At 30.2% G+C, this 20,723-nt stretch overlaps 1 protein-coding gene across 6 annotated transcripts; it reads right to left on the bottom strand.

Moving 5' to 3' along the window:
• Positions 1-423: 423 nt before the first annotated feature.
• Positions 424-4,416, bottom strand: LOC110683698 (AP2-like ethylene-responsive transcription factor TOE3). 6 transcript variants are annotated; one of them, XM_021860087.1, is made up of 10 exons: positions 3,420-4,416; positions 3,249-3,274; positions 3,085-3,115; positions 2,822-2,909; positions 2,542-2,690; positions 2,222-2,266; positions 2,012-2,118; positions 1,745-1,881; positions 1,493-1,606; positions 424-984 (listed from the first exon to the last, which is right to left on the bottom strand). In XM_021860087.1, exons 1-10 carry the CDS (start codon positions 3,998-4,000, stop codon positions 715-717), a joined length of 1,548 nt encoding a protein of 515 aa, XP_021715779.1. In that variant the 5' UTR covers positions 4,001-4,416; the 3' UTR covers positions 424-714. The 6 variants fall into 6 exon arrangements, with proteins under 6 accessions (XP_021715779.1, XP_021715782.1, XP_021715783.1 ...); XM_021860090.1 differs by having other exon boundaries at positions 424-987; positions 1,513-1,606; XM_021860091.1 differs by having other exon boundaries at positions 1,513-1,606.
• Between the last annotated feature and the right edge of the window lie 16,307 nt (positions 4,417-20,723).

Genomic DNA, 20,723 nt, shown 5'->3' with positions numbered 1-20,723 from the left:
AAAACTTGCGATCAAATCTCGTATAGATAAAAAACTTTAAACACTTCAATCTTTACACACAACAAAAAGCTCTTAATATCTACATTAGACTGTAATAATTCCTGAACTGTACACTTTTTGAATGCAAAGTCTTATGAATTCAAATACTATCTCTATGTGACTGGCAAAAAGAATCTAATCTTCTTACAACAAAATCTTGCAGCTTGCGTGACAATACAATGTCATTGAAAGCCTAAGCCACCAATATTAGATGACAACATTCAGAAGCAAAGTTACTTTGTCACAAAAATTACTACTTTGGAAATATCGCAATTCACAAGAATCATGCAAATTCTGTGCTCAATCACCTTCAACTTTATAAAGAATATGGAATCACAAATATGGAGGAAAAAAAGGGAAAAGAGGGGCTGAACAATTAAGCTCTTAGTTGATTGTAATTTCATGATTCATCAATTTGCAAATGTATCATAGATACATATTAGTCTTGCTCATGCAGCAAATTTATATGCACAAATTATGCGCGTCACAAACTTGTGATATACACTTGGAAAAATTTTTAAATCGAACTTCTATATGTAACTATCAATATAAGTATTCATACGTATTTATATATATTATGTTCAGCTTCCATAGCCTTGCTACCCATGCCATTTCATCTGAGAAATTTTGATGAAGTGGCATTGGAAAAAACCTGTCAAAGGCGGTGGCCTTGTGTCATCTACCGCGACCCTGATTATTATTATTGTTGTGAAAGTCGTTCTGTAAGTTGGCAAAAGGATAACTGGCCGAAGAAGTGGTGGTGGTGGTAGAAAATGATGAGAATCCTGATGATGCTGCAGTTGAAAACTGTTGGACTTGGTTTGCAGTACCACCAACTCCACCTCCACTTCCTCCTTGACCTTGGTTTTGCATGTACCATGCCCAGTTTGGTAATCTTGCCGAGGCTGCCATTGCCTCTAGCTTTTGTTGATTACCAACGCGGTCCTGCTAAAATTGTTTTCAATTCAAGTTAGTGATGATAATAGCTTGAAGTTTACCAAGAAATTTAAACTGTAAAATAAGTCCAAGAAAGGTCGTGATCAAAGTTCTAAAATGGGAAGCCAATGAACAAAATCTTAGGCATGAACCTCGTGAAAAGTAAAATTCTCAACGCGCATTAACAATTGCATAGAAATTATCTCTACATTTGAAGTGTTCAAAGGTCATACTAAACTTTATATACAAATACAAGGTAGATTTTCACGTCCTTTGCAGAGTTACATCTGCATACTACCTATTAGGCCAGCACTGAACTCCAAATTAAGGCAGATTAACAAAAGTTTAATTGAACTTCCCCCTATTGTGTGCAAGTTTATTTTATGTTTGTTTGATTAAATTTGAACAATAACAGCTTCTCTTGCATGTATGTTCTTATAGTACATACAGTCGATATAGGCCAAAACATAAAGTATAAGCTAACAATCGAATCAATGAATAAACAAACTAGATGTACCTCATAGATTGCAGACCGACCTGGTGGTAAACCAGACAACATATTAGTAGATTGTCTCGATGGCAATGGCTGACCATAAAGCGGAGGTGCACCAGGAGTAAAGTAACCCCCATTCTGTCAAGATAACGCGATTAATTCCATTAATAACATTGAATTCAAACATAGTGGAGTATTCAAAGAATCCAGAACTGAATTGTCTCAAAGGGATATTTCTAATCCTCTGAAACATCAGTTAGATATTCGATTTCTTACCACAGGCCATTTTCCGTTGGCAAGGTGAAGAGGTGGATGATGAGTATGTGATTCTCCAGGACCCTTATCGTTGTTTCCTTTAGGACCGTCTATGGTGATCGATATTCCAAGATTCAGGTCAAGATTTTGCCCATCACCTGCCAAAAGCAAACATTGATTCCACTCGATCAAACACCAAAAGTAAACAAAATCTTGATCCCTTTGGAATCAAAACCAAATTGATCATGTATTACTAAACGAACATAATAACTTTAAAAAGATATATACCCTCGTTGTTAGCTTGCATTATCGGTATCTGGCCATCATACGAGCTAGGATCAAAATTTGTGACCGCTTCCCTTCCATTACATTGTATAGCAGCCTTATCATAAGCCCTGCACCACCATAGGGCATTGCGTGTTAATCGATCAAACACACACAAAACTCGAAAAATCAGAGTTTCAAGGAGTTTTGTAAAATTTATGGTCATAAAAGGACCTCGCGGCTTCTACTTCGCTGTCGAATAAGCCAAGATATATATACCTGCAACCAAGCATAACCGCGCCCACTGATAAACACTAGGTTCCTCAATTATCTTCCTCTTATATACCCTTATCACATTATTATTGTGATAATTATACCCTCTTACTACTATTAACACTAGTCTACTAGTAGTACCACTACCTTGGGCTGTCTAACTACGAATTAACATGCAAAAAACGCGCTAATTTTAATCTAAACCAATGCAATACATGACAATCAAAGAGTTAAAATACAATTAGGAGCATATATTGTATGCCAAAATTTATGTGCCTTACTTCTTGCCAAGGAATTGTCCCATTCTAGCTTCCCACCGGCCACATTTGTGAAGTGTCACGCCTCTATACCTCGAACTTCCCCGGGAGAAGCCGGTGCTTTGGCGCCGAAGGATGTGCACAAATTCTTCCTTGCTTAAGTTTTTCATCTGCTGTTAATCACAAGTCCATAATCATATGGTGTATTAATTATCAATGATGATCAATCATGAAACTATCACTAATTAAACAGCTATATTTAATAATTAAGGTTGTGTTTAATTAATTTGGTTTGAAACTTTACCTGTTTCATATCATCTTCATAATCAGCAATGGTAAAATTTATATCAGCATCAACTCCTCTGAATTTAATTGCTGCCCTATCATATGCCCTGAAATTCGATAAAAAAAACGTTAAGTATCATACGGTTTTGATATATGCAATCCTAAAGGCCTGGATACCACGATTTTGATGTACCCAATCCTAAAGGCTTAAATATTCGAAATTTTAACGGTTTTGATATATGCAATCTTTAAGGCTTAGATTAAAATTCATAGATTAAGTACCTAGCAGCAGCATGAGCAGTGTCAAATCCACCTGAAAAATGCCATGCAAATTCCAAGAAAATAAATTAGAAAAACATTAACCAAAACAAATTTAATGTCAATTAAAATTATATAATTCTTAAAAAAAAAATTAAATTTATATAATCATAGATCATTAAACTTACCCAAATACACTTGTTTCCCACAATCCCTGTAACAAAAAAATAATTACCGCACCAGAAAAAAACAAGTCAGACAACCCATTTTAAAATACACAAAAATAATTCAAATTATATAATAATCTTACAAAAAATAATTAAAATAATAATTTAAAATAACTAAAATAATTTTATTACCAAATATGTGACTCCCATCTGCCGGTTCTCCGGTAAAACGTGACACCTCTATATTGAGAACTCCTTGACCTGGGTCCCCTCCTACTTCTCCTAACCTGTTGTTTAGCATTATTCTGTTGCTCCGAACCTACACCTGAACCCGAACCTGAACCCGAACCTAATACCGAAAGATTCAGCCACTGATTATTATTAACATTACTTTGAGTTGGCGTGGTTCGGGTCATCGAAGACGATGATCCGAGCCTAAGAAGCTCCATTCCTCGGGTTCCGTCACCGGCTCCGCTTCCACTTCCGCCATTTAATCCGCCGTGATCAGCCTCATTCATCGGAAAAAGTTGCCGAGTTACAACCGGAGAAACTTCCTCTGTTCGTTGCTTTGAGAAGAAGTCAAACTCGCCGGCGCCGGAGATCAGAGACTCGTCGGAGGCGGCGTTGACGAGGGAAGATGCCGAGGAAGTTCGTGAGAGCTCAGTATTAGTTGCTGAACCTTCGTCTTTCATGGAGTTTTCTCTCTCCTCTTTATTCATTGAGTTATTGTTATTGTTAGTATTGTTAGCTACACCAATGTTGAGATCAAGCATTTTTGCAGATTAAATTTTAAGAGAACTACAGAAATCAAATACCCAGAAAAATTAATCAATACCCAGATTCTCAAACTCGGAAATGATCGATTGATTTTGGTTTAATTTTGATTGCGATTTTCTCTCTCTAAAACAGAGTTTTTGTGATAATGATAATAACAGTGGTTTTGTTGTTATTACAGTGTTGGAAAAATTGGTTGTTAGACATGGAAATTCGTGAAAAGATGAACAAAATAGATTAGAGAGAGAAAAAGTTTGGTGGAAGAAGATTTGGAAGTAACAACAATGGAGATTTTGATTTTTCAAGAAGAAGAAAAAATGAAGAGAGAGAAAGTAGAAGAAGAAGAGGGGCACCGGCCAAAGGGGTGAGACGTGTGAGAGAGAATACAACGTTTTTAATTGGTTGATATATATAAAATTATATGTAAAATAAATACAACTTACGTATATAGTATAAAATATATTTTAAAAATTAAAGTAGGTACTTTAATTAAATAAAATGAATAATACTAGTATATGAAAATAGAAAAAATATTATTACAACAATTTTACCCTTTAGGAAGGGGTAGTAGATAGGTTGCTTTTTTAGGTATTACCTATAGTGTACTAAAATTGGTATTAATTCTATATTCTTGGCTTCTTGTAAGCAAAATTGGGGGGTTGTACTACAAGACTACTAAAAATAATAAACGTGATAAGACTATGAATGAGTGAGTGTGATGTGGATGTGTTATTTAATTGTGTTGTTGACTTTTATGATTAGGGATATTGTTTAGTGTTAATTATATTATTTGGTTGCCAATAATCATTTTTTAACTACCTAGTTATGATGATGATATAGATTATTCCTTAAATATGCTATTAGTTGATCTAGTGGATTAGTACTTTATTTGTGAATTAGGGATTGTGTCATCTTGGTGCGCTATGTGGCTAATGTATATAGCACAACATGTACATTAACGTATGATTCCTTAATATATATGTCTATCTTATTATATTACTTACTTACATATTTTCTCCTAAGCGTAAGTTGCAGAGAAATCTTCAATGAAATTTGTATAAATATGTTAATATTTCAATTTTTTAATTTTTTTTTTCCCTTTTTTTTTTTTTTTTTTGAGTGTGTGTGTGTGATTCCTTAATAAATTCGTCATATAATACTCGTATTATATTTAGTAACGAATTTTCTCCCAAAGTGTAAGTTACAGGGAAATTTCAATGAAATTTTGATAAATACATAGTATGATTAATACTTTCCTTTTTTTCATTTTTTTGTTCATCTTTTTTATAAATACATAGTATGAAATTTTTGTTCATTTTTTGGTTCATCATTATTTATTATCCTCTAAATATTTATGTATTACTTCATACATTAATTATTTAAGATATATCTCGTGTGCACCAAAAAGCCTTTTTTATTTTTAATGATTTTAATCAAAATTCCAGTAGAACTCCCAAATAAATTTGAAGTCACATAAAAAGTTTCCAACTCTTCCAATTTTCAGATCAACTTGTTATTTAATTGAAGTGGGTTAGTCGAACTAGAAATCCAATTTGAATTTCGAATCAGAAAAATCCCAATTCAAATTGAAAAAAGAAATCTTGATAATTGATCTTATGGGTAGTCAAAATTTCGATCGAGTCACTATTTAAAAAAGTTTTTTTTTTAGTGTTATTAAAAGTTTACCATCTTTTAAAGTCTTCTTATCACATACTCCGGTTGATTCTTTTAGTTCTTTCCATATAAATTTGAGAAATAAATTAAGAAAAATGAATCTCATTGAGAGAAAATATTGTAAAATTAAAATTAAAATTAAATATTCGCTTTTTTCAAAATTTTAAACAATGAAAAATAGAGGGACAAGGTAATTAATGGCGATTGGCCAAGAAGAGATAATGAAGACTTATTTTACTAGTAATTCATATATAAATAACATCAAACAAACAAAAAAAAATGTAACCTGATTTGTTAGTTTGATTATACACTCTTCTTTATTTTAACAATTATATTAAAAGAACTTTTAATTTGAATTTCTTGTAAATTAGTCTCATTTTTCAATTGAGGTAACCTCGTCCGCTGGGGTAACCCCATTTGAAGGATTATCGTCATAACCATATTACTCAATTACTTTGCTTGTAGTGAAGTCGCTACACCAAACACTAATGGTGTGACTAGCCACGTATAAATATTAAATAGAAACACTCTTGATATAAGATATTAAAATCTTTTTATTTAAAAAAAAAAAAAAAAGATATTAAAATCTTTCTTCAAAAAAAAAAAAAAAGATATTAAAATCTAATTATTAGATATTAAAAAGGTTAGATCAGATATTGCATTTTTTTATCTTCTTTCCAAAAAAATAAACAAAAAAAAAAATTTGTTTTTTTATATTAGATATTAAATTTTTATTATCAAATATTAAAATGTCTATCATATATTAATATATCAAAAACTGAAATTTAGATATCAAATATATAAAAATAAAATTTTGATATTAATATGTCAAATCTGATATTAAAATTGAGTGTCAAAATCTGAGATAAAAATATTTATGTATTAGATAAAAGTGTTAAAATCTGATATGAAAAATTCAAAAATTGATGTTCTTACAATAAAATGGACTTATGGTGAGTTCGATCTCACACAATACCTTTTATTTAATAATAAAATCTTTACCATTAATCTTTATATACTCCCACCAATTGGGTGTTGGTGTAGTGGTGATTGGGACTACACTTGGTAGGGAGAACCTGTGTTCGATCCCCCGCAACAACAATTGGGAGGGGACTGGAACCTAACCACCCAAAACCCCGAATCCGGATTAGCCCAAAGTGTGAATCGGGTAGAACACCAAAAAAAAATATTTATATATAGTAGAAAGTAAAGAAATATGAAAAAAGTGGGGCTTGTGGAAAAATAAAGCATTATAGTTGAGAAGATAAAGAATATGAAACTATTAAAGTATGATAATAAAGGGTTCCACTTGGAGAGAAGAAATTAGGTTAATATTGTGAAATGTTCTTAAAATGGAAACGGAGCAAGTAATAAAATATGGTCGCAAAAAGAAAGTTGAGCAAGTAATAAAATATGGAGGGAGTATACAATATAACATAGTCAAGTTGTTACTTACCCTTCACAATTGGGTCTTATTTAATTCGTCTTAGTGAGTAGTTTATTAATATACAATAAATACTTTATTTTTACTATATTGCAACTAATGATATTTATGTTCAATGGCTCAATATTTTTCTGGAGTTCCCTACAATTGTTATACGAATTAAAATTACTCTTTATTTTATTACGAGTATATTCTAGCCTAATAGTTGTGTCGTTTTGAATAGGCTCATATTCCTTTGAATAAGAGAAATCAAAATGAACATATATAATGCATATAAGCAAACATTTAATCCACACATGTGCTAAATGTATCAAATACACCTTATAAAGTTTTTCAAAATGTTTAATTTGATGTAATCTTGTGCACCTTATATTAAGAAGATGTGGCATATATGTAAAGGTTTATGCAATTCCTATCAGTAACTAGTGGCTAACAATATTTCTATGAATGGACAAAATTCCAAGTCATTCAACGCTTTCACACTTTTTAGCAGAATCAATATAATGCAAGGGTTTGCATCTTGGCCCCTTACAAGGATTTTAATAGATCAAACAACGAACAAAAGGTGGTTCAATCATACAAGCACTAAATGACATTAAATGTACAAATACTACGCTATTGTTGCAAATTTAATTAATTAGGTGGATATAAAATAAAACAAAATTAGGAAAAGCTAGTTTGGATGTAACCATACAATAGTATAGTCCATAAAATTAGATCTTTACAATAAATGACCAAAATTAATTATATTTTTTTATTATTATTTTATCAAATGGTTAGAGTGTAATGCTTGATCACAAAAAAAAATTGACAATTCTTGTACGTTAGGGGACCATTAATAGTATTGATAACAACAATAATTGTAGTCTTGATTCCTTAATGAACGCCAAGCTAAGGATATAGACATATGGGGTTATCAAAAATCTCCAAAGATTTTTTAGTGTAAACTTTCAATATTTTATTGTTTTTAAAGGAGAACTCACATGAATCACATGCTTACTTTTTTGGAAAAATCAAATCACAATACTATTATGAGTAATTTACCATTTTGGGTCATCGTACCACTTTAGGTAAACCTAATTATATTGGTTTTGATCATATAAAATAAGCCTTTGGAGAATTTTAACTACCTTTGACTGATAAATTAATTTCACATGTATTTGGACCTCTTATATAGTTTATGTAAGAAGTCGGTAACTATTCCAACTTCACACAAGTTCACACTTCCTTAAATAGTCAAACATGTCATTTTAGGTAGAAGATTCAAGAAAATTTTTGGTGTCAATCAACTATTTACCTCGCATTTGTGAATTAATTAAGTGGGTGTATCATGATATATAGAACTCACATATTTTTTTTGAAAACAGAACTCACATATTTTAAACATGAGTTTAAAAAAGAACCAATTCTTATCATCTCTAAGTTTATAATTAAGTATCGTCGTGATAGTTGTTTTCTTCACATAATTACATTTAGTAGTCTAAAATTCTAAATTGTTAAGGTTTTGAATTTGTGGATTCGACCACAATCTCTCCTACAAGCGCCATCGTGCCAATACATGTTCAAATGGACAAAATCATCACTTTAATTTTCTTATAAAAACAATTTCCGCTCTAGTTCAATTATCTTTTAATTTATTGAACAATATTATGTTAGTTAAATAATAAATTAGCTTAATAAGGGAGTTTTTAGTCCTTGGGCGAACTAGCTTAGGAGGCCAAATGGACTTATGGTGTTCCAATTTTTTTGTACGAAGTAAATTTTGGCACTCAATTAGCTGGCAAAAGTCCTTTATACAGGATAATTAATATTTAGTTGTACAAGCAAAATAATTATCATTGATTGCTTTTAAGTTAACTTTAAGTTTTTAATAAATTTAGGTCAGCTAATAACTCTTAATTATCAATTTTCACTAACCGTTGCAATGTGTTAGTCTTAATTATGCATGCCAACTATATTAAAATAAAATTGGATTCACTAACGGGGTTTGTCTTGCAGGTTTCTGTCCAACTGTTCGCGGCGGCAGTGCTCTCATTTGCATAGGTTATATTACCAAAGCATGTAATAGACTTATATGTGTGCCATGTATTTTAGTTCCTTTCTTTTAGCCTAGGTTGTAATTTGCTCTTTATTTATATAGTTCTCATTGTCAAATAAATAAATAAAATTGGATTGAGTATACATGCAAACAAGTAAAATTGGCCGCATAAAAATTAATCAGCTAACTAAACATTGTCTTTAATTAGTTTAAAACTTTAATAAAATTATTACGTTTGTTTACTCTATACTTTGCTGTTAAAATTATTCAACATTGTAAAGGAGAAATAACTAATATAGAAAAAGGTTTACATTCATAACTTTTACTACTTTTTATTTATATTATAAAAATAAAGATGTTCTCATTATATAATTGATAAAGTATATAACATATTCCTAAGTCTCAACCATAAACTTAAACTTTTGGTTGATAATGAGGTTTACGTGTATTATAATAAGTATGTTGTAACCACTTCACTCCGACATCAAACAATTCTAAGCTATCCCTCCAAAACCATTAAAAAACGTTGAAAACACCTTGATTATTCGAGAAACTCCTTAAAAAGAGTTTCATCTAATCCTATAGCAAAAATTTTAATTGCACACAAATACAAAGCAAAAATGAAAGTAAAATTTTTAACAATTCTCATATCATTTCGTACAAATGCACAATGCATTGATGCAATATCCTTTGCATTTTCACAGGTACACCGAGTAGTAATTAATGTACTTCATTTGTTTTTCTTTTGTAGCAACATTTTTTACTATTTATGTTTGCCAATCAAAGCATAAATCCAACCATTATTATCTTAATAGATGTTTTCATTCATAGCATATAATACATCTATTCCTAAAATTTGTTTCTTATACGTATAAAATACTATAATTGGATCAACTAAAATGAGGTGATATTACTTTTCAAAATTTGTTAAAAAAATATCTATTATTTTTGTTATGTAGTATATAATTATATATATATACATTGTGTTACAAATCATAATAATAGAGGAATCATTTTTTCAACTTTTCATCATAACCCTCCAAACCATAGCCTTAATCCTCCCATTTTGTTAGATGCATCATTATTTTGATTTGTAAATTTGAAACATTTGTGTATCACACACATGTACACTATAGTAATATATAAATTGAATAATTAGTTTTAAAGTTTTTAACCTCAACCTTTTAAACTCCGAATCCTTCACTCTTAAATTTTTTTTTTTTTTTTGAATATTGACAAATGATCAAAATCTCTCCAAATAAATAAATAAACATTGAATTGAGACAACTTTCTCACTATTTCTACTTCTACTGCTAAGATACTTACTCTTCGTACGTAAATTGAGATATCTTAATAAGAATACAATCAGTACTTGTTTAGAGGTGTAAATGAGCTAATACATTCACGAACTAACTCAGTTAGAACTCGGTCAAAACTCGTTTGTTAAGTAACAAACAATGTTCAACATATTTTTTTTCTAGTCAAATAAATAAACAAAACTCAATCAAGACCTAATTATAACTTGGTCATAACTCTTGAATTTCAAGCTTGAAATAAAAAATTTCTATTATAATAAAACTACTTAAATATTCTTATATATATGAATGTATCTTTAATTCAAACATGTTTATAAAAATTATAAATTATTTCATTATATACGGCATGAAAGTTTTACTTTTCTCAGCTCAATAGAAAGAATGAAAACATATTACTATATAAAATTAAGTGGATGTATAGAACTTTGCAAGCAAGTAATCATTTAATAATAATAATAATAATAATAATATTATCATTATTATTATTATCATTGTTATTATTTTAGGCTCGATTAAATTTCGTTCAGGCTTAATCAAACTTTAATTCAAAGTGTAAACAAGTACGTTATGAACAAAATTCAAACAAGCCAACTAAACTTTTTAGCGAGCCAAACTCGAACATGATTTATTTTAAAAGCTCATTTAAACTTAAAATAGGTCAAATACAAATATTTTTTCCTATCAAAATTAGCTTAACAGACTAAAACTCAACTCGGATTAAATTGGATCATTTGCAAACCTAGTCGGCACACCAAAATGATAATGGAAAATGTGAATGATGCATGTGAATATGAGTAATATATAATCAATCGTGGCATGCAGTTATGGCAGTATTGAAAAGGCCTAAAATGGAAAGAAAATATCATAACAAACAAAACAACCCAATTGCAAATTTGCAATACATATAATTGTTGACTACACCAAAACTGGACCTCTTCTTTGATGACCAGCCTGTACATTATCAAAACTTGGTCCACTTATCACTTATTCAAACCCTTTGATACTACTTCATCTAATCCAACGGCCAAGATTTTCTTTTTATATTATCATTGGGTCCCACCCCATCTAAATACAATTCCAAAATCTAGATTAAATTAATGAATAATTGTTTAGGAATATAAGGAAAGTTGTACAGAATTAAACTTTAGTTTATAGCCTATCTTTTTTTAGGAAGGAGATTAGTGATATACGGACTTGTCCTATCATGGCAGTTGACATTTATGTGCCAGTCTTTGTCTTCCCATGATTGAGAGAGGACTTGAGTGAAGGATATTTTGAATAATTTACCATTGTAAGTTTTTTCATTGTGAAATTGTCATTGGTACTCTCCTATTTTATAAATTTTTCAACGGTAAATAATGTTTATGAAATTATGTTCTGTACTCATTAACTTTTACTCTGTAATACTTATTATTTTTTTTTTTGAAGAAATAATCCTTATTACTTATAATACTAATGATAATTTTTTTTATTAAATATTTAATTATAGTTAGATTTTTTTTAACAATTAAATAATTATATTAACTATAGTTAGGTTATTTTAATTAATTTTAAACAATTAAATATTATATTAAATTGAAAAAAAATATCAAATCCACTCATCCCCGCCGTTGGCGATCCTCCCCTGGTGTCGGCGACCCTTATTTTGATGCGGGCGAACCCTATCTCCTCCCTCCACCCACGAAACGTCCACTCCCAAACCCTAAATCCAATTTTCAAAACCACCCAACACGAGTTTGGGGGTTTTGTTTAGGGTGGTTGTAAGAGTTGGACTTAGGGTTGGGAGTGGGTGTTTTTGGTTGGTGAAGAGGAGGGGGACTTAGGGTTTGGGGGTGGGGGTTTCTAGGTGGCGAAGAGGAGGGGTCGAATCGGGGTGGAGGTCAGGGGAGGAGGGCTAATTCCGACAGGGACATGGTGGTGTCGAGGAAATGGGTTTGGGTTTTAAGGGTGAGTGGAGGTGTTGTAGGTGGAGGAAAGGGAGGAGGTAGGGGTCACCTACGCCTGGGGGGGATCGCCGTTCGGCGCTGGCAAAGGACGGGGTGCTGAGGGTTAGGGTGGTTGGGTCTATATATATCTATATATATATCATATCATATAACTAATATATAAAACTAAACTTTTAGCCAGGTCATGACATTGCGACACTTGGTGTTCTAACTTTTCGCCAAGTGTCGCGCCACATTGGATAGATTTAAATAGAAGTTGGTTTATAATTCTATTTGGATAGAATTTTAGGATAAAATTGTTAATTTAGAGTTTTATTATCAATAAAATATCAATATTTCAGATGTACAAATTGAATTATAATTTTATCCAAAAAAAATTATTAGATTATAATTCTCAAAAATTATCATATAATTTTTTTTTATATCATAATTTTTTTGGAGCGAAAGAAGTAGTTTAAAGCGTAAAACATCTATTTATAATACATACTAATCAGTTAAAATTATACACTTCACTTTCCTCAAAAAAAAAAAAAAAATTATACACTTCACAATCTAATAGAATGGATACATGTCAATTAGGGTTGGATCATGAAACATCTCGAATTTGGTCACTTCAGGTTATGAGTCAAGAAATGTTCATCCCTTGCCCAAAGTTTTGGGTTCGGGTCAATCGGACATACTTTGAACATTTATTTTATTTAATTTATTTTTTGCTAAATTTAAATAGAAGTTGGTTTATAATTCTATTTGGATAGAATTTTAGGATAAAATTGTTAATTTAGAGTTTTATTATCAATAAAATATCAATATTTCAGATGTACAAATTGAATTATAATTTTATCCAAAAAAAATTATTAGATTATAATTCTCAAAAATGATCATATAAATTTTTTTTATATCATAATTTTTTTGGAGCGAAGGAAGAAGTTTAAAGCGTAAAACATCTATTTATAATACATACTAATCAGTTAAGATTATACACTTCACTTTCCTCAAAAAAAAAAAAAAAAATTATACACTTCACAATCTAATAGAATGGATACATGTCAATTAGGGTTGGATCATGAAACATCTCGAATTTGGTCACTTCAGGTTATGAGTCAAGAAATGTTCATCCCTTGCCCAAAGTTTTGGGTTCGGGTCAATCCGACATACTTTGAACATTTATTTTATTTAGTTTATTTTTTGCGATTTACTTTGGGCAAGGGATGAACATTTCTTGACTCATAACCTGAAGTGACCAAATTCGAGATTTTTTCATGATCCAACCCTAATTGACATGTATCAATTCTATTAGATTGTGAAGTGTATAATTTTTTTTTTTTTTTTGAGGAAAGTGAAGTGTATAATTTTAACTGATTAGTATGTATTATAAATAGATGTTTTACGCTTTAAACTACTTCCTTCGCTCCAAAAAAATTATGATATAAAAAAAATTTATATGATAATTTTTGAGAATTATAATCTAATAATTTTTTTTGGATAAAATTATAATTCAATTTGTACATCTGAAATATTGATATTTTATTGATAATAAAACTCTAAATTAACAATTTTATCCTAAAATTCTATCCAAATAGAATTATAAACCAACTTCTATTTAAATCTATCCAATGTGGCGCGACACTTGGCGAAAAGTTAGAACACCAAGTGTCGCAATGTCATGACCTGACTAAAAGTTTAGCTTTATATATTAGTTATATGATATGATAATTTTATAAAACATTGTTTATCATGAAAGGTATATAAATTTGGAGAGTAATACATAGCAATGAATGGGATGTTAGAGCCCCTCAAAGATTTACTAAAGGAGGCTAAGGTTAGAGGTAGAGAGGCGGCTAGGATAAATGTTTATTTCCTTTGATCCACTTGGCGGGTCCATACTTAGGTGAACTCTATAAATACAGACCTCTAGTTTTTTAGTACTCAGTATTTAATTATTACAATAAAACTTGTCTAAATTATTACTTACTTCCATTTTTTTTATTTTAGGGGCCGTCTGAATTGAGGGTAATAAGTACATAATATGGGTTAATTGTCATGGGCTTTTATGTGTACCTAGAATGAGAGTAATTGTTCCGGCCCCGTATCTTATTCGCCCAAAATAGGGGGTAAAACATTACACTATCTCTCCCTAGTGTAATATTTTACAGGGTAAAATATCAGCCTTAAAATTACATCTGGAACTCCTCTCTCCGACCTTCGTACTCGCCTATGGAGGAAACTTACCTATGGCGGCAGTCGACTGAAGCTTTTTCTCTCCTCCTTTCCTTTGAACACATTGACTGAAGAATTGGATTTGAAGTTGCTTTCCTTTTGTAAATTCTCCCAAATTGAAGTTGAATTTGAAAGTTGACCATCATATATTTGCTATTTAATCTGTGGATTTTTAAGATTATGAATCCTTAATTGATGTTTATGATTTAATCTATGATCTATAATTTGATTTTTGTGATTTTTTTCGTTTTATTTTTGTGATTCAACCATTCTATTTTTGATTTTTATTTCATTTTTATTTTTTTGATTAAATTTAGCCATAATTTATGAAATTGAACTACTATTACTTCAATTTGTGTGATTTTTGTGATTTAATTTTGCCATAATCTATGAAATTGAACTAATTATTACTTAAATTTTGTGCGATTTTTGTGATAATATGAAGTAGTTTCCTTGAATTTGATATAACCAAACTTGGTAATGAATTGAAATTTATTAACCCATTAAAATCCCAAACCTGATTAATATCTGCTTCTGAAAAATTTATCCCTCATATCTCTTCTCCTCCTAATAGTTAGTGGGTTATAATTTACCCCCTAATTATTACTTGGAATCCAGGCGACCCCTTAAGAAGTTTATTTTTAGGTGACACGTTTTCTTTTTGGGTGAGTTTTATATCTTACATTTATTAGTGTACTCCACTTACTTTATCATTCTCTCTCCTATCCTTTATATGTGAGCCTAAATTGAACATGTCAACTAAATAGAAACGGAAGAAATATTAGAGTAACTCCAATGGCAAACTAATTGTCAAATTAGCTCGTCATGCCACATAAACTTTTAAGTTAATTATTATTTTAGCTACTTTAAGATCCAATGGTTAGTTATTAGCTTACTATTAAATAAACCCAACCTCTTTAAATAGCTATTATATACATTTCTTTAATTATATTTTGTCAAGTATTTCTCCAAGCAAATTAGCTTTAGAAAATTAGTTTGGTAAAGCTAATTTGCTTGACCAAGTTAATTGTATTTTCTAGTTCCGACCCAATGGTCAAACTAGTAATTATGAATTATTTAATATTGCAAGCAAGTCCCTAAGTACAATAATTGGTATTGTTTTTACTCCCTCCATAATAGTACAAGTACATTATAGTACGTTCACTTACGGAGTATTTATTTTCGTGTGTCCCAATTTATTTAACACATTTCATTATTGGCAAGGAGCTATGAGTAATATGTTTTAAAAATAAATCTCTCTTTTTCATTGCTTAAATTAAAGTGAAGGTCTTAGGGTCTGTTCTCTTACGTTGAAATTCAGTTCAGTTCTATTCAGTTCAGTTCAATTCAGTTCAGTTCAGTTCAGCTCCTAATTTCCTTCTCTTATAAAATATTCATTTCAGTTCAGTTCAGTTCAATTCAGTTCAACTCAGTTCAGTTCAGTTCAATTTAACTGAGTTCAGTCAATGAGAACATGCCTTTACTCTCTTATCACGTTTAACTTGTTATTTTAAATCTTATCATAAAAGAAAAACTTGTTATTTTAATAACAATTGTTAACCACTTTTCAAACCTCTACCTAATTCTTTTGTTCAATAATAATTGGCACTCTAAATTAAGACGCTAGAAGTATAAATTTTTACCATCGGAGCAAGTTTTCTAGAATCACCCTAACTAGAGGCTTGGGTGGTAGTTAAACTACAGATAATACTTAATTACTAACCTAGCTAATACTTTGTACAGATTTCTCCATCATTCATGGGACACAATAACAGCACATGTACTATAAGAAGTATATAAATATTCAGTTACCTCTTCCGTAAGATAAGTGCCATCTTTATTTCTATTGCAAATGGTTTATCTGGGAGGTTAGATTAAAAGTAGTTACATAAATTCAGCCAAATCTTAAAAAGCCAACAACCTTGATTCCTTAACTCTTACTCTTTTTATTACACTAGAGTGAACCCTGTTCACTGACACGTGATATATCCAACTTACACATAAATTGTACTAGATAATACCGACATGTATTAGGGGCAGGTAACTGGGTCGGATCTTTGTATTTGGATCTTATCCAATACTGGCCCATTACCCATATCGACATTTATTGTCATCTATGTGAAGACCTATTTTCGACCACGTGAACACTTACTGCCCACTTCATAAAAACACCCATTTGGATAGACACACGTGGCATCTGCTAGGAAATTTATACTAATACCCCAAATATCTTACTTCTAAGGTATAATCTTCCAAACCAAAACACTCTCAAATTATAATATTACCCATATCATATAGGTACCGACTTTAACATTGGAGCGGTTATATATCCTCGAACATAACCCCAAGGCCCAAGGACAACTAATCTGCGTTGACTGTACAAGTACCTAGTTCGATGATAAACCATTATTGACCCAGAGCTGGAGCACACACGGAACAAAAAGATAATTTTAATGGCAAATGTCAAAGCCATATAAAGTTTTCTTCTTTTATTTGATTGTCTTAAATTGGAGTGCTCATATTTGATGATCAATTGAGCATTTGGAGAGATGCACGCAATAAAAACAGATTCTTCTATCTTTATAATCTCTCTTTCTATGCAGTGTATCTTATTTTTACTTTAACTTTTATCATCTCTTACAAAAATAGAAAGCATATTAGGCAATATTCACTTTACCTTACAAAAATAATTTTCAGTAAAAATAATTTCAATCCAATAAAAATAATTTTAATTTAGTAAATATTAGTAAATTTAAGGAAAAAATAATTTCAGTTTAGTAAATATTAATAACTTTAAAGAAAATATATAACAGAGAATCAACAAAAATAATTTTAGTTCAGTAAAAATAATTTCAGATCAACAAAAATAAGTTCAGTTCAGTAAAAATAATTTCAATAAAAATCGGTAATTGTAAAGAAGAAATATAGTAAAGAATTAGAAGAGAAATTTTGTAAAATGAATAATTTCAGTTTAGCAAAAATAATTTCAGTTCAACAAAAATAAGATGAGGAGAACATTATCTTATACAGCAAAATTAGAAGAGAAATTTTGTAAAATGAATGAGACACGAATTAATAACATTACAAAACTTGGGGAAAAGATAAAAATATAAATATTGATGTTGGTTTAAAAACAAAGATTAGCTTGGCCTACCTATCCAATGATAGCAAGTTACCAATAAATAATTTAAATTAACAAAAATCCAATGACAACAAGCAATGCATTGAACATGTCACACGTGTCGCATGTCTTACATAAGATTACATAAAGTTTGATGCGAAATTTATTGGAAGCATATGACTTACAACCACCCATATATGAGTGGAGCAAATATCATCAATAACCTTCAAAAGAAAGAAAAATTTAAAATATGGGAGAAACCTTAATGGAGACACATTAAGGTTACATACTTACATAGGCTTCTAGCTAGGTCGCCTAGGCAGGAATGACAAATGAGCTGAGCGGGTGTGAATACTCATACAGAGTACTCACTACTCGAAATAGTTAATACACGTCTACGGACCTGTTCAGCTTAATTTCAATTTATTTCAATTCAATTTAATTTACTTTAGTTCCTAAATTTCTTCTCTTATAAACAATAAATCTTCTTATTTCTAGTGATAAAATTATTTGGATACATATACATTCCTTTGTTTGCCTACTACTCTGTATTATCTCATTTGAAAAAGCATGCCTTGATGAGGTTGTGTTGGGATTAAAAGAAAACAAAAGAAATATTTACTTATTCTCTCGTTTTAAATATAATTGTCAATGTTCAACTTGCATGTATTATTAATATATCTGAATATATTAATAAAAATAACAAAAATTAATATAGATCTATTTATGGAAAGACTTGATAAAAGAAGCCAGTAACTAATTTACAATAGAGAAAGTATAACATAAATTTAAAATGAATAATGAATTCCATGTCATCAATATAAACCAATATTAAAATTTTAAAGTTATTACTCCATAATATGTATATTAATTTTTCTGCCAAAAAAAAAAATTAAAAAATTTACGGAGTTATATAAAGGACATTAGTATGTAAACCATTTATTGTTGGTGTAAATATTTGGGCCTAGACTTTTTTTTTAGGAGATTAATTAAGGATTCGTTTGGTTTATTATGGAGTATTTTTTTTATTTTTTTTTATTTTTTTTAGAAATGTTTGTTTATCTTGATTTATATGAAATCTATCTATCTATATCTATACTAAAACAGAGGGCACTTAAGCTACAACTTGACACATGTCGCTCTATAATTAAAACTTTTCCCGCTCATTTTTCACCCCTAAATATATCGAGTACGGGGTATATATTATTATGATGTTGCAATTCACTATAAATATGTACATTCTTATTAAACGGATCCATTTTAGTATTTTTTTTTCCTATTTATGGTAACAATACCATATTAATAATGGATACAATTATTCATTCATAGAGTATATAAGATTCATGAATCTTTATTCTCAAAGATGCATATAATTTAATTTCTTAATTTCAATATAAAGAAATCCACGTTGATATATGGAATGTAACTTTGTTGTACACTGGGAGGAAAATCCTATCATCAATTATACTAAGATTCCTCATCAATCTATATCTATACTAAAACAGAGGGCACTTAAACTACAACTTGACACATGTCGCTCTATAATTAAAACTTTTCCCGCTTATTTTTCACCCCTAAATATATCGAGTACGGGGTATATATTATTATGATGTTGCAATTCACTATAAATATGTACATTCTTATTAAACGGATTCATTTAAGTATTTTTTTTTTTCCTATTTATGGTAACAATACCATATTAATAATGGATGCAATTATTCATTCATAGAGTATATAAGATTCATGAATCTTTATTCTCAAAGATGCATATATTTTAATTTCTTAATTTCAATATAAAGAAATCCACGTTGATATATGGAGTGTAACTTTGTTGTACACTGGGAGGAAAATCCTATCATCAATTATACTAAGATTCCTCATCAATTATACTAAGATTCCAATTATAAGTATAACTTATTTTATAAAAGATGCATATATTTTTATTATTGTATATAAAATGTGCATATAATTTTATTCTCAAATAATGCATTTTATAATCATATACAAATGTTTCTGCAAGAATCCGATGACCCGAATCCAAGATCCGAAGCTCGAGTGTATAACCCATTCTACTCCTATCGGCCAAATAAGAACCTACATACAGGGAAGAGATTAGCTGGCCCCGAGGTGAATCCGGGGATAACCACTCCAAAGATTAAGTTAGCAAGTGCTTATAGAAAGAAGAGAGAGATTTAGAGAGAGAAAAGTAAAGAGAGAGTGTAATCAATGTTACCTTATTTATGAGGTAAAACCAGATTATTTATAGGTTGATTAAGTGACGGGTGGCAGTTTAATAGGAAAAGTATTTTTTGCCACGTGTCAAACGTGAGAGCGACACGTGTCAGCTGCTTACATGCCGATATGTATATTTTATACATAAATGCCGATATTAACAAGAATTATTGATGGGTCGGATTCAAATAGTATATCGACCTGTCATACCATATCGGCCTATTAATGTAACCGTTACCGTTATATAGATATTTCCCCATACAACTAGCCCCCCGAGTGAGGACATTTGATTAGATGATCTAACGTGCTCACTTGTTATTAGTGTTTTCACTTGATTTGATTTGATTTTTAATGTAAGTAATATAGTGTATTCTTGCACTCTGTTGAGCATTTTCGATTTCATAGTGTATATGAATATTTAGGATGACTTCTGGTATACGTTTGTGTAATGGAGGAGTAAAAAGTGTGGGTATATAAATGATTTCCGATATACCATGTTTTTCGTAAGGAAAGTAGGTTTACTTTAATTGTAATATGGTTGGGAGCGAAAAACTCCATTTTTTCCCCCCAAGTAACCTTGTTTGCCGTTAGCAAACAAGGTTTACTTTAATTATATTAGGGCTGGGAGCGAAAAACTCCGTTTTTCCCCCCAAGTAACCTTGTTTGCCGTTAGCAAACAAGGTTTACTGTAATTATATTAGGGCTCAAACAAGGTTTACTTTTATTATGAGATT

The sequence above is a fragment of the Chenopodium quinoa genome, unplaced genomic scaffold (genome assembly GCF_001683475.1).
Source record: "Chenopodium quinoa cultivar QQ74 unplaced genomic scaffold, ASM168347v1, whole genome shotgun sequence".
Classification (NCBI taxonomy): domain Eukaryota; kingdom Viridiplantae; phylum Streptophyta; class Magnoliopsida; order Caryophyllales; family Amaranthaceae; genus Chenopodium; species Chenopodium quinoa.
This window is presented reverse-complemented; position numbering and strand designations above follow the sequence as displayed.

Bases quoted from the DNA above. Each gene is read 5' to 3' on its own strand.
- LOC110683698 (XM_021860086.1), bottom strand. From the start codon at position 4,000: ATGCTTGATCTCAACATTGGTGTAGCTAACAATACTAACAATAACAAT. The intron at 2,119-2,221 runs GTCCTTTTATGA...ATGGTGGTGCAG, and splicing joins AGCGAAGTAGAAGCCGCGAG to GGCTTATGATAAGGCTGCTA. The intron at 988-1,492 runs GTACATCTAGTT...AAACAATTTTAG, and splicing joins GTCGGTCTGCAATCTATGAG to CAGGACCGCGTTGGTAATCA.